Source organism: Saimiri boliviensis, chromosome 10 (assembly GCF_048565385.1).
Source record: "Saimiri boliviensis isolate mSaiBol1 chromosome 10, mSaiBol1.pri, whole genome shotgun sequence".
Classification (NCBI taxonomy): Eukaryota; Metazoa; Chordata; class Mammalia; order Primates; family Cebidae; genus Saimiri; species Saimiri boliviensis.
Genome location: NC_133458.1, coordinates 95,402,635 through 95,415,348, shown reverse-complemented (window position 1 = coordinate 95,415,348; position 12,714 = coordinate 95,402,635). Strand labels below are relative to the sequence as shown.

At 49.7% G+C, this 12,714-nt stretch overlaps 2 protein-coding genes across 2 annotated transcripts; one reads left to right on the top strand and one right to left on the bottom strand.

Moving 5' to 3' along the window:
* Positions 1-1,467: 1,467 nt before the first annotated feature.
* LOC104652515 (uncharacterized) lies at positions 1,468-4,902 on the bottom strand. Its single transcript, XM_074378830.1, has 4 exons — positions 4,876-4,902; positions 4,296-4,783; positions 4,003-4,104; positions 1,468-2,508 (listed from the first exon to the last, which is right to left on the bottom strand). The coding sequence occupies exons 1-4, from the start codon at positions 4,900-4,902 to the stop codon at positions 2,436-2,438; spliced, it is 690 nt and encodes a 229-aa protein (XP_074234931.1). The 3' UTR covers positions 1,468-2,435.
* TRIL (TLR4 interactor with leucine rich repeats) lies at positions 4,775-10,398 on the top strand. Its single transcript, XM_003935164.4, has one exon. It carries the CDS (start codon positions 4,998-5,000, stop codon positions 7,431-7,433), a length of 2,436 nt encoding a protein of 811 aa, XP_003935213.2. The 5' UTR covers positions 4,775-4,997; the 3' UTR covers positions 7,434-10,398.
* The last annotated feature ends 2,316 nt before the right edge of the window (positions 10,399-12,714 follow it).

Genomic DNA, 12,714 nt, shown 5'->3' with positions numbered 1-12,714 from the left:
CTCCCAGCAAAGGAGATTCTGAAATGTCTCACTAAGCCCTTAAAACTCTAGTTTGGTGGTTCCTAAGCTTGGGTCTTCACCAGGCAATACCTGGTAATATGCTAAATAAAATCTCTAGGCCCTATTCTGAAAGTTCTACATCCAATTTTCTGGGTGTGGGGCTAGGATCCTATATTTTTAAAGAGCTTCTTTGTTAAATGAAGACAATAATTGCTTCTACCTCATCAGGTAGTTATGGAAATAAATGAGTTATTTTATGTAGAGTGCTTAGATCACTGCCTGACCTTCACTAAGTACTATGTAAATGCCAGTTTTAATTATATTATTATTGTTGTTACATGATCAGCCAATCATAAATAGGTGTTTTGAAGTATTGTCTATTGGTTTTCTCAAACTTGAGTGTGCATAGAAATCACCTGGTAAACTTACAAACACAGATGCCATTGTTCTGTTGTCTAGAGATTCTGATTTAATAGGCTGGTACCTGGCCAGAGACCTGCATTCCTGTATTTCCCAGGAAATGGAGAATTTGTGGATATTCTGTAAACCAGTGAGTATCTCTTTGACATCCTTAATCCCCAAGGAAAAGAAACTTGTCTCTCAGGCTGGGGCTAAGATGCAGCTCATAGAAAGACAGATTTGGGGGGCATCTGATAATATGCCGAGGGATCAGTGGGGACTCTCCTGTTTCCTACTTCGTCTGTGTCAGGGGCCATACAGCTGGCCTGGGGTTGGTTCCCTTGAGGGGAGGAAACAGCTACCATTCCTGCAGGCTGCAGGAGTAAGCTACAGGATGCTGCTCCAGCAGAACTGGTCTGGCTCCACCTCCCCTCCCCCTCACCCATCAGCACCAGGGCACTGCCTGACCAAATCCTGCCAGCTCCAGGGGTTGCTGAAGACACGCCTGGAATCCTTCATACCTCTGTAGCTGAAGTTTAAGGGAACCACAGGTTGCTTGGGAAGACAGGTATACAACCGTAGCAAGCCTGAGAAGATTCCATGCCTGGGCAAGACTCCTGAGAGCCCTTACACCACACGTTTGTGTCATGGAGCCAGCCCAAATGTGTTTGTGCTTCTGACTTCTAAAACTGCCCTGCAGTACACTTGAGATTTAAAGTGCAAGCTTTCCAAAAGTGAAATGACAAAGCTCTTGTCTTCTCTCATGAATGGCATTCCTTCCTGGATTTCCAGTTGTGATTATGCAAATTATACACTTAAGCATAATCAATACTTGAATCTCCTGGAACCTGATCAAGCCTGGATCCATCCATTAACAAAAACGTTACATAGTTAAGAGACATTCATTTACCCAGAGACACCTGTGTCCTTGCTTTTACAAAAAGCATTGTTTTTTATAGAAAATTAAGCATAGCCTATGTTATAATAAAGAAGAACTTAACATTTCTAAAAACCGCTTTCTGGCCAGGCATGGTGGCTAACACCTGTAATCCCAGCATTTTGGGAGGTCAAAGCGGTCAGATCATGAGATCAAGAGTTCAAGGCCAGCCTGGCCAACATGGTGAAATGCTGTCTCTACTAAAAATACAAAAATTAGCTGGGTGTGGTAGTATACTCCTGTAATCCCAGCTACTCAGGAGGCTGAGGCAGGAGAATTGCTTGAACCCAGAAGGTGGAGGTGGCAGTGAGCTGAGACCATGCAACTGAACTCCAGTCTGGGAAAAAGAGTGAGACTCTGTCTAAAAAAAAAAACAACAAAAAAACCCAAACAAACAAAAAACGCTCTCTTTCAAACTCCTGCTTTTTTTCTCCTTGTACTTTCTAAAAGTACATTTACTTTCTCCCCTCCAAAAATAGACAGGCCTGTCTTCAAAATTTGAGAAGCCCAGGGTTAGAGTGTGAAAGGTCACTCACTGGCCCACTGCTGCCCTTCCCAGCTCTGGCTCCTGAATTATGAGGGGTCTCCTGGGGGCCTCCCAGTGGGAACTCCAGCCCACATCTCCTGATTCCTTTTGCATAGCTACCCCCTTGCTCCTCTCTTGGCCCTAGCAGCATATACACTTGTGGCATGATTGGTCACTGGGAAGACAGATGTGAAGGCAGCCTGTCTATACTTTGGCAGTTCCTTAGGAATTCCAGGGTCTAGAGAACTCTGAGCAGGAGATGGGTAAGAGTGTGCACATCTCCTTTGAGGCCTGAAATCCTGTTCTTACGTGGAGGGGCACGGCCAGAGGAGGACTGGGGCACGGCCAGAGGAGGACTGGAACACAGCCCTCTAAAGCACAAGGTCCAGAGACAGGGCCCATATTGGCCTGGTCGAGGGAGGTACATATGCAGTATCTGCAGGATGCCTGTGTGTGTGGTACAGCTGAATGCCCAGTCTGGATACTCTGTCCACATATCTCACTTATTAGCGTCACAGATTTCAAGGACCCAGAGGCAAGAACTAGGAAGACAACATTTTCTTTGTATAGCACCTACTTTATTGAGGCAGAGATTCCTCTTGAGGTTGCAGTGCAAGTACGATTACATTGGCTGCCTGCTGAAATCCTTAAAGGGGAATAAAGGAATATTTATTTCAAGTCACTGTATAAGCTAGCGTGTATGATACCGTTAAATAATATGTTAATAAAGCTCACCCTAAATATGCAGACAGAAGATGTAGAGGTTCCTAAATCCCTCTCTTGCATATGTTGCCAGGCTTCTCCTCCTCGCGTGCCTGCTCACCTTTCTCTGTCTAGGTAACACCACTCACCCCTCAAACTCAGTACAGGTTTCCCCTCTTCTAGATGCCTTCCTCACACTCTCAGGCCAGGAGCTGCACCTTGGGACTATCACGGCTCCACCCCTCAGCACTGATCTCCCAATACTATCATTGCATCTTGACTCCTCTCCCTGAAAGCAGGAAGTCACCACTGACTACCCTGCCAACAATCTCATCTTCCTCTAAATTGAGAACTTGCCTCTCTTACTTGCCTCTATTAATTGCTAAATGAAGCAGTTACTGTGAAACGTGGAATTACTAAAAATCATTTGTCGCCCTGTGTGGTGGCTCATACCTGTAATCCTAGCACTTTGGGAGGCCAAGGTGGGAGGATCGCTTGAGACCAGGAGTTCAAGACCAGACTGGCAACATGGCAAAACTCCCTCTGTATAAAAAAAAAAAAAAAATACAAAAATCAGCTGGGCGCTGCCAAAGGCACCTGTTAGTCCCAGCTACTTGGGAGGCTGAGGTGTGCAGATCACTTGAGCCCTGGAAGTCAAGGCTGCAGTGAGCAAAGATCAAGCCACTGCATTCCAGCCTGGGCAATAGAGGGAGATCCTGTCAAAAAAAAAAAAAAAATCGTTTTAGCGGTGTTCTCTCTTACTGCCTTATATTATTATCTAGCCTTTCAGTGCATTGCCTTTCCCACTAGGCTGTCATTCTCTTAAGGTGAGAATCTGTATCTTTCCTTTAATTTTCCACATGTTGCAGAGTAGGTGCTCAAAACTTAGGTTTTCTCAACACCTTGGATGGGGGGAGGGTCCTTATTTTTAGCAAGATGGTTCCCATAAATAAACAGTAATTAACAGTTCTTTGTGTATTCTCATTCTCAGCAGGGGCTGACCCCAAAGGAGCCACTGATTAAATGCTCCATTCCCTATAGATAATAAATAATAATGCTTCCCCAACTGAGCCAGGCCTGAACATTTCTGGGCCTAAAGACTTTGAAGATCACTGCAAGTCCAGGCATGAAGCAGGAGGGCCTTGCAGGAAGCAGTTACCTTTGGATCTGTGAAGGTTGTTAGGTATGTGCACAGGAGCAGAGCCTGCCCCAAGGGCTCTATTACTGGAGGAGAGTTAATGGAACTGAATCACCAAAATGTGGCAGAGACACTTTCACGGTGGCAGAACCAGTTCTGTGATACCTTCAAGTTCTAGCCCACAGCAGGATGGAGTAAATACGCCCTTCAGACACCTAAAAGGGGGTGGTGCCTCTCCTCAGCTACTAGCACAGCGACGTCAAAAACCCAAGCAGCAACCGTCAGACTGGGTTCACCTACCCTCCTATTCTTACGGCCTTCTGCAGGCAACCTTGTGCTCTCCAAACTTCCTGCAGAATGCTGGCGGCCTCCGTGCTGCCCAAACTTCCCACAGCGTGGCACCTGGATGGAACAAGTGACTTAAAAACGAGGAAGGCCAGGCGCACTCCCACTGCTCAGAAGCGGCTGGTGTACTCTTCTAAAATAAAAAGGTCTCTGTCTGCAAATCCCGTTTGCTCGCCCGGTAATCCTCCCCCGCCCCCAGCCTAGCGCGTCCGACCCGTACAGCTGTTTTTAATCCCTACTTTTCTCACTTGGCATCCCGGGCTCGGGCTGACCAGACGTGGAGCCACTTAGCGTTTCCTCCTCCCCCTGCCGGGGTCTGTCCTCCCTCCGCCGTCTCCTCTTTCTCCGCCTGCGTCCCCGCGGGCAGAGTGTGGGAAGAACGAATTTCCGCCCGGTTTGCTCTTTGCTCGCAGACTCGGGTCCCTTCCGGACGCAGCCCGCGCGCTCCCCGAGCCGCTGCACCGGGGCCGCGCTCCCCGTCCGGGACCGCGCGCGAGGAGGTGCTGGCTGCGGGGGCCGAGCCGCCGGCGCTCTGCTGCCAAGCCGCGCCCAGAGAAGCTCTTGGAAGGGCTCCCGCCTGCAGCAGGGGAATCCACTCGGCGGGGAGAATCCGCGCCAGGGAATCCAGCTCTCCGGACTCTGCTGCAAACAAAAAGCGCCGGTTCTTGCTCCCTCCCCTTGCCCCCCGACGCGCACCCAGAGAAACAGTTTTCTCCAGAAATGCAACAAGTCGCACCTAGGGCTCGCAGAGCGTCTCGCGCCGCCTGACTTGGCCGGGTGAAGCCCGCCTGCAGAGCCGCCGGACAAAGGACGGAGGAGGGGCTGGACGGCGCTGCGAAGTCCCAAAGAGGCCATTTAGTGACTCTGGCCAGGCCAAGGGGAATGCAGAGGAGACACAGAGCCGGCGGGCCAAGAAGACGATCCGGCCTCAGTACGCAGGGCGGGCGGCGATGGAGGCTGCCCGCGTCGTGCGCTTCCTGCTCGTGGTGTGCAGCTGCCTTGCGCTACCGCCGCGGGCCGAGCCCGTGTGCCCGGAGCGCTGCGACTGCCAGCACGCCCAGCACCTCCTGTGCACCAACAGGGGGCTCCGCGTCGTGCCCAAGACTAGCTCGCTGCCGAGCCCCCACGACGTGCTCACCTACAGCCTTGGGGGCAACTTCATAACCAACATCACCGCCTTCGACTTCCACCGTCTGGGACAGCTCAGACGGCTGGACCTGCAGTACAACCAGATCCGCTCTCTGCACCCCAAGACTTTCGAGAAGCTCTCGCGGCTGGAAGAGCTGTACCTGGGGAACAACCTCTTGCAGGCGCTCGCCCCAGGCACGCTGGCCCCGCTGCGCAAGCTGCGCATCCTCTACGCCAACGGGAACGAGATCGGCCGCCTAAGCCGCGGCTCCTTCGAGGGCCTGGAGAGTCTGGTCAAGCTGCGGCTGGACGGGAACGCCCTCGGGGCGCTGCCGGACGCAGTCTTCGCCCCCCTGAGCAACCTGCTCTACCTACATTTGGAGTCCAACCGGATCCGCTTTCTGGGCAAGAATGCCTTCGCGCAGCTAGGCAAGCTGCGCTTCCTCAACCTCTCTGCCAACGAGCTACAGCCCTCCCTGCGCCACGCGGCCACCTTCGCACCGCTGCGCTCCCTCTCCACCCTCATCCTCTCGGCCAACAGCCTGCAGCACCTCGGGCCGCGCGTCTTCCAGCACCTGCCACGCCTCGGCCTGCTCTCGCTCAGGGGCAACCAGCTCACGCACCTCGCGCCGGAGGCCTTTTGGGGGTTGGAGGCCCTGCGCGAGCTGCGCCTGGAGGGCAATCGGCTGAGCCAGCTGCCCACCGCGCTGCTGGAGCCTCTGCACAGCTTGGAGGCGCTGGACCTGAGCGGCAACGAGCTGTCGGCCCTGCACCCGGCCACCTTCGGTCACCTGGGCCGGCTGCGCGAGCTCAGCCTGCGCAACAACGCGCTCAGCGCCCTATCCGGGGACATCTTCGCCGCTAGCCCAGCCCTTTATCGGCTGGATCTAGACGGCAACGGCTGGACCTGCGACTGCCGGCTGCGAGGCCTGAAGCGCTGGATGGGCGACTGGCACTCGCAGGGCCGTCTCCTCACTGTCTTCGTGCAGTGTCGCCATCCCCCGGCCCTGCGAGGCAAATACCTGGATTACCTGGATGACCAGCAGCTGCAGAACGGGTCCTGCGCGGACCCCTCGCCCTCAGCTTCCTTGACCGCCGACGGCGGGCGACGGCCCCTACCCACGGCCGCGGGGGAGGAGATGACGCCCCCTGCAGGCCTCGCGGAGGAGCTGCCGCCGCAGCCGCAGCTCCTGCAGCGGGGGCGATTTCCACCTGGGGTGGCCTGGGATGGGGCTGCCAGGGAGCTCGTGGGCAACCGCAGCGCCGTGAGGCTGAGCCGGCGGGGCCCGGGCCTCCCACAGCCCAGCCCCTCCACCGCTGCCGCCCCGGGCCCGGCCCCACAGCGCCTCGACCTGCGCGAGAAGCCCGGGCGGGGCCGTCCCACCCGGGCAGATCCCGCCCATGTGGAGCCCACCCCAACGGCCTCTCCCGGCTCTGCGCCGTCACCCGCCGGCGACCCCTGGCAGCGCGCGACGAAGCAGCGCCTGGCCACGGAGCAGGAGGAGCGTGCCGCCCAGTCCGACGGCGGGGCCGGGCTGCCGCCGCTGGTGTCCGACCCGTGCGACTTCAACAAGTTCGTCCTGTGCAACCTGACGGTGGAGGCGGTGGGCGCAGACAGCGCCTCGGTGCGCTGGGCCGTGCGCGAGCACCGCAGTCCCCGGCCGCTGGGCGGCGCGCGCTTCCGCCTGCTGTTCGACCGCTTCGGCCAGCAGCCCAAGTTCCACCGCTTCGTCTACCTGCCAGAGCGCAGCGACTCGGCCACGCTGCGCGAGCTGCGCGGGGACACCCCCTACCTGGTGTGCGTGGAGGGCGTGCTTGGGGGTCGCGTCTGCCCGGTGGCTCCCCGGGACCACTGCGCGGGGCTGGTCACCCTGCCGGAGGCCGGGAGCCGGGGCGGCGTCGACTACCAGCTGCTGACCTTGGCCCTGCTGACGGTCAACGCGCTGCTGGTGCTCCTGGCCTTGGCGGCCTGGGCGTCTCGCTGGCTGCGGAGGAAGCTGCGGGCCCGGCGGAAGGCCGGGGCCCCGGTCCACGTTCGCCACATGTACTCCACCCGACGGCCCCTGCGCTCCATGGGCACCGGCGTCTCCGCGGACTTTTCGGGATTCCAGTCGCACCGGCCGCGCACCACCGTGTGCGCGCTCAGCGAGGCGGACCTCATCGAGTTCCCCTGCGACCGCTTCATGGACAGTGCGGGCGGTGGCGCGGGCGGCAGCTTGAGACGGGAGGACCATCTCCTGCAGCGATTTGCCGACTAGGTCCAGGGTGTGTAGAGACCATGTCATTGGCACCAAGGAGCCGCCTCTCTGTGGGGCCCACCAGCCCACCTCAGGGGAAGTGCTCTTGTATGCACTTGCCAGAGAGGCCAATGGGGACAGAGGGCAATTCGGGCACCATCCCCCAATTCCCAATATTCAAGCAGTAAATGGATGGTACTTGGTGGTCAAGGCCAAGAGTAGGGGACAAATGGACGGTGGGATGCCGAGGTGGGAGGCAGCCTTCACTTGGAGGCTTTGACACAGCTATGCAAATGGCTTTTGTAGCGTTGCAATGCAAGAGCCTGGCTTCTTTGGGGGTAGAAAGGGGGTGCCTGTGCCCCCAACATGGCCAGAAAGATTTGGGTGCATGCTTTTTGTTTGCTCAGTGTCAAACAGAGGAGTTTTGTTTCTATTTAAGGAAAAAGGAACTTATTACCATTACAAAGGAGGCTTGGCCTGGGACTCCACTGGTTTGGTGATCTCTGCCAAGAAGAGGGATGTAAACAGGTGGTAAAGTTTAACACACTCGCCAAGGAACTCATTTATGTTGGCTGATAGAGCATTCAGGATACCGTAAAGTTTAAGTAATAAGAGATGCAATTTTTTTTTAAACAATGTGAAAAGCTCTGACATTTAACGAACTGACCAATAGACTCAAGGACTGTTGTAGTTGGACTGGGCCATTCTATGATGTTACTTTTAACATTTACAGTACAAGAGCGTTTGCTGACTTGGAGGATAACTAAGATTACATACTTTCTCAGGAGAAGACTGCATGCAAGACTTCTCTGTCAGGGTTGCTCCTGTGGCTTTTTAATTTTATTTTTTTAAACCTATATATGGAAAAGGAAATTTCAATGCCAGATTTGATAAAAGAATGTAATGTATACGTAGCTGATGACCCCCTGGGGAACACCAGCGTTCCAGTTCACTTACCACATCTGTGACAGTGTGTTTAGATTGGAATAAATGTGATGTGGTACTTCTCATGTTTTTATCAGTGACATGGTTGACTGTACCCTAATTCTCTTGAGTTGCAGTTAAGTGATGAAGGTAATTTCCTAACAGGGAAGCAAATGGTGATTGTCAATTGATAGTTTAATGTTTGACCACATTAGTGTCTTTCTTTATATGATGTAGTAGAGGGGAAGAAATTGGAAAACAAATGTGAAAAAAATACACCAGTGGGTATCTTTTCTACTAAAACCAGAAGATTGTTTTGAGTACTTAAACCTCACTGTGAAATAATGATATATTTTGCAATTAATCCCTCCCCAACCCAGTGTCTTACTGTGTTATTAAATCTTATCTTTTAGTTAATAGTTGCAGCATTTCTTTTAAATGTTTTTGTTTTAAACTTAGGGGTAGGATCACTTATTTGTTTGGTTGTTTCCAACTATTTGGGATACTTTTGTTCTCTGCTATTTATGAAGTACATGTTTATCACTAAGTATAGTGGTTTGGTTTACATTAATAATTTTATGTGTGGTCTAAAAATGCAGTTACTAAGAGAATGTATACTGTGGTTATGTTCACAGTGGTCATGGATTTATTGGCAGTAGAGTACCATGGAGGTCACTGCAATGGTGCTGAGGCTGACAGTGGAGCCTTCTGTTTAGAGCCTTAAGCCTCTGTCCTGGTGACTCAGGGAATCCATCACTGCCCGGGGTCTTTCACCCCAGTTCACTCCTTTTATGTTTGGCCTAGATTGACCCATCCCTGCCCTCATCTCAACAGCTGAGTAGGGAACCAGCCATCTGAATGAGCTGATCGTTGTTTATGCTCAGATGAGTAAATGTCCAGACCACTTACAGCTGCTTTTCTGGCAGTCTTATCTGTGGGGCCACAATTTAATAAACCACAGGAAATAGGCTGTCATTCTTAGTTTGCTGCCAGGGCTTATTTTAGATTCAGAGCATATTGGCACATGGGAGCGGTAGTGGTGTTTGCTCTTATTTTCAACCAGTGAGCTATCTGGCACCTTTTGTGTTCCTGGCTTTTTTTCAGTCATAGCATGATTGCATCTCTTAGCTATTTCTTTTGCCCAGCAGGGTAACATTGAGTCCCACTGCAAGTATGGACAAGGCCTCTGGTTCTCCTCACCAGCCACCTTTTCAGCCATAGAACATCACTGAAAACGCCTAATGCCTGGATCTGTGTTCTAGTTTAGTTTCACTGGGAAGTCTTTCAGTGGGAAATGAATAAATGTTATACATTCTTAAGTTCAATTATGCCAATAAACCCACTTACTAATAGAGATAATTTGTTGGCGTTTCCAAATATTTTATACACTTTCATAATGATACAATGCAGTTTTCATTTATGGAAATGAAACAAGCTTGATGTCTTTCTGTCCTTTTTAATGTTTTTTTATTTCCATTTTCATAGGTGAGTATGGACTTTACTTTTTTAAAAGGGATGTGTGATGTTATGTGCAAAGAAACAGTGGAATAGCTCTAAAAACAGATGGTCAGCCACAGCGTGAAAGTGCTCTTGGACACGAGTGACGTCAAGGTGCAGGTGACAGGGCCTCAGCAGGCATTGCCTGATTCGAGGAAACTGGTGAAAAGTCAAGCCCTTTGGCTGTCATGGTCAAAAATAAGGAGTTATCTTGAGCTAGAAGTCATTTTTGCCCCTACACAGCTTAAGAAAAGATAACATTTCTAAGGAAAAAAGAGAACTTGGTATGCGTTAGAAATATTCAGTGAAAGAGTTAACATTCCTAAGGAAAAAAGAATAAACTTGGTATGAGTTAGGGATATTCTGTGAAAGATCCCCTGGGCAGTCTGCAATGCGGTGGGACCTTCAGCTCAACCGATGGGATTACTGCTTCCATAATGCAGGGGATTTTGCGGTGCTACCAAGTAATAAATAATTAGCATGGGATCAAAACACCTTCACTAAATTGTCAGACTCCTGATTTTCACTCAAGGTACAGCAACATATATTAAACCATTAAAAGAGACACTGGATTGCCTGGCATTTCTATTTAACCACTCCCTTCTGTTCTCCTAAGACTGGAAGATAAATGATGATGAAGCATCCTAGTGCCACAAGTTTATTCCCAATTCCAGACCATAGCCTAGCATCAATGTCGTCGCCATCCTCAGAGAGTATAGATTCAGGAAAGTTTGACGTGATGGTAAGGAAGTGATTAAGTCACTTAGTCATTAGAGGGTTGCATTCTTTTTTTTTTTTTTTTTTTTTTTTTTTACCTACTCTCTACCTCAGCTTCCTCAGTTAAAATGGGCAGCCTAAGAATCCTGATTGCATAGTGCTATTGTGAGGCTTAAATGGGTAAGTAGCATTCAACAGCACCAGTTACACCGCAGATGTTCAATAAATAGGAGACGTATCAGTGGTAGTAGTATTCTTTACACGGGGCAACCAATTGTATGATATATTTAAGAAGTTTCGGGGACAAGACGTTTCTGCTTAAGCCATAACAAATCAGAGAATTCAGATAATGAAATTATGGCAACCCTTCTCCTCCTTTTTCTAGTTAATTGAAACATTTCTATAATTCTCCTGAGAAGTGGGCATGTCCTTTGCCCAATTTTTAATGGTGTTGGTTGTTTTTCTGTTGTAAATTTGAGTTCCTTATAGATTCTGGATATTAGACATTTGTCAGATGCATAGATTCTCCCATTCTGTAGGTTGTCTGTTACACATAATTCTCCCATTCTGTAGGTTGTCTGTTTACTCTGTTGATAGTTTCTTTTGCTGTACAGCAGCTGATAAGTTTAATTACATCCCACTTGACAATTTTTGCTTTTGTTGCCATTGCTTTTGGTGTCTTTGTCATGAAATGTTTGCCCATTCCTGTGTCTGGAATGGTATTGCTTAGGTTATCTTCCAGGGTTTTATAGTTTGGGGTCTTAACATTAGTCTTTGATCCATCTTAAGTAGATTTTTATGTATAGTGTAAGGAAGGGATCCATTTTCAGTCTTCTGCATATGGCTAGCCAGTTATCCCAGCAGCATTTATTGAATAGGGAGTCTTTTTCTGCTTGCTTGTTCTTGTCAGCTTTGTCAAAGAGATAGTTGTAGATGTGCAGCTTTATTTCTTGGCTCTCTATTCTGTTCCATTAGTCTATATCAGGCGGCCCACGGGCCGCATGTGGTTCCCTGAGGCCATTTATCCGTCCCTTCGCCACACTTCAGGAAGCGGCACCTCTTTCACTGGTGGTCAGTGAGAGGAGCACAGTATGTGGTGGCCCTCCAACAGTCTGAGGGACAATGAACTGGCCCCCTGTGTATAAAGTTTGGGGACGCCTGGTCTATATGCCTGTTTTTGTACCAGTACCACACTGTTTTGGTTACTGTAGCCTTGTAGTATAGTGCGAAGTCAGGTAGTGCCACGATGCCTCCAGCTTTGTTCTTTTTGTTTAGGATTGCCTTGGCTATTTGCCTTCTCATTAACTTATAGATAGTATCTTCAAGTGTCCCTTTACTTCGTTTACTTAATACTTTGTATGCACAAATACTTTTCCCCCCAGGGATTTCAAGTCACTTTATCCTTTTCAGTCATGTGGCAAATCGTATTCTTTTCATTTTGCAAAGGGAGACTGGGGTGTTTGGAGATTACGCCTAACTATTTTAATTACTAAAATAATTAGGAAGAAAATACAGTTTCCTGAGACCTACTTGCTTTATCTTGGGGCAGAGTAGCAAAATATTCTATTATAACTGTTGGAAAGATTTTTAAGTTACAGGCAGTGAGATTTCTAATTGACACAGAACTGCGAGTGGCTTTATAATTTGGCTGTGACATGGTATCAGATGCTAGAGGGAAATAAATTGTCATGCCCCAGTATTTCAAGCAACAGCATCTTCCAACTATATAAATCCACAAAATTTCTTTCAAACTAATGAAAGCTTTGTAATGCTAGCTCTATGCCATAGTTAATGCCGACAGGACAGCTCTGTTGCATATTAAGACCAGCTGTGGCCATGTAGCCAGCTTCACTTTGCCAAGTTACAGTTTTTGGTTAAGTAATGCTTAGCCCACAGCTGATTTCACACTCAGCTCTTAGTATATGGGTGCGGAAGTGTGTGGAAACACACTTTTAATGGTGACCACCATCCTGTTACTCCGTTATCTCCTAACTCTCATGTCCTAAGGATTGTTACTTTTGGAAATTAAAATAGTCACAAATTTAAACAAATACCCGTATCAGTGCCGTGCAGTAATAGTTAAAATTTTGTAATGCTTGTTTTCGGCCTTAAATGTCTCTATTGACAAATACGTCTGGTTTTCTTCTCCACACCCTGTCCTCAA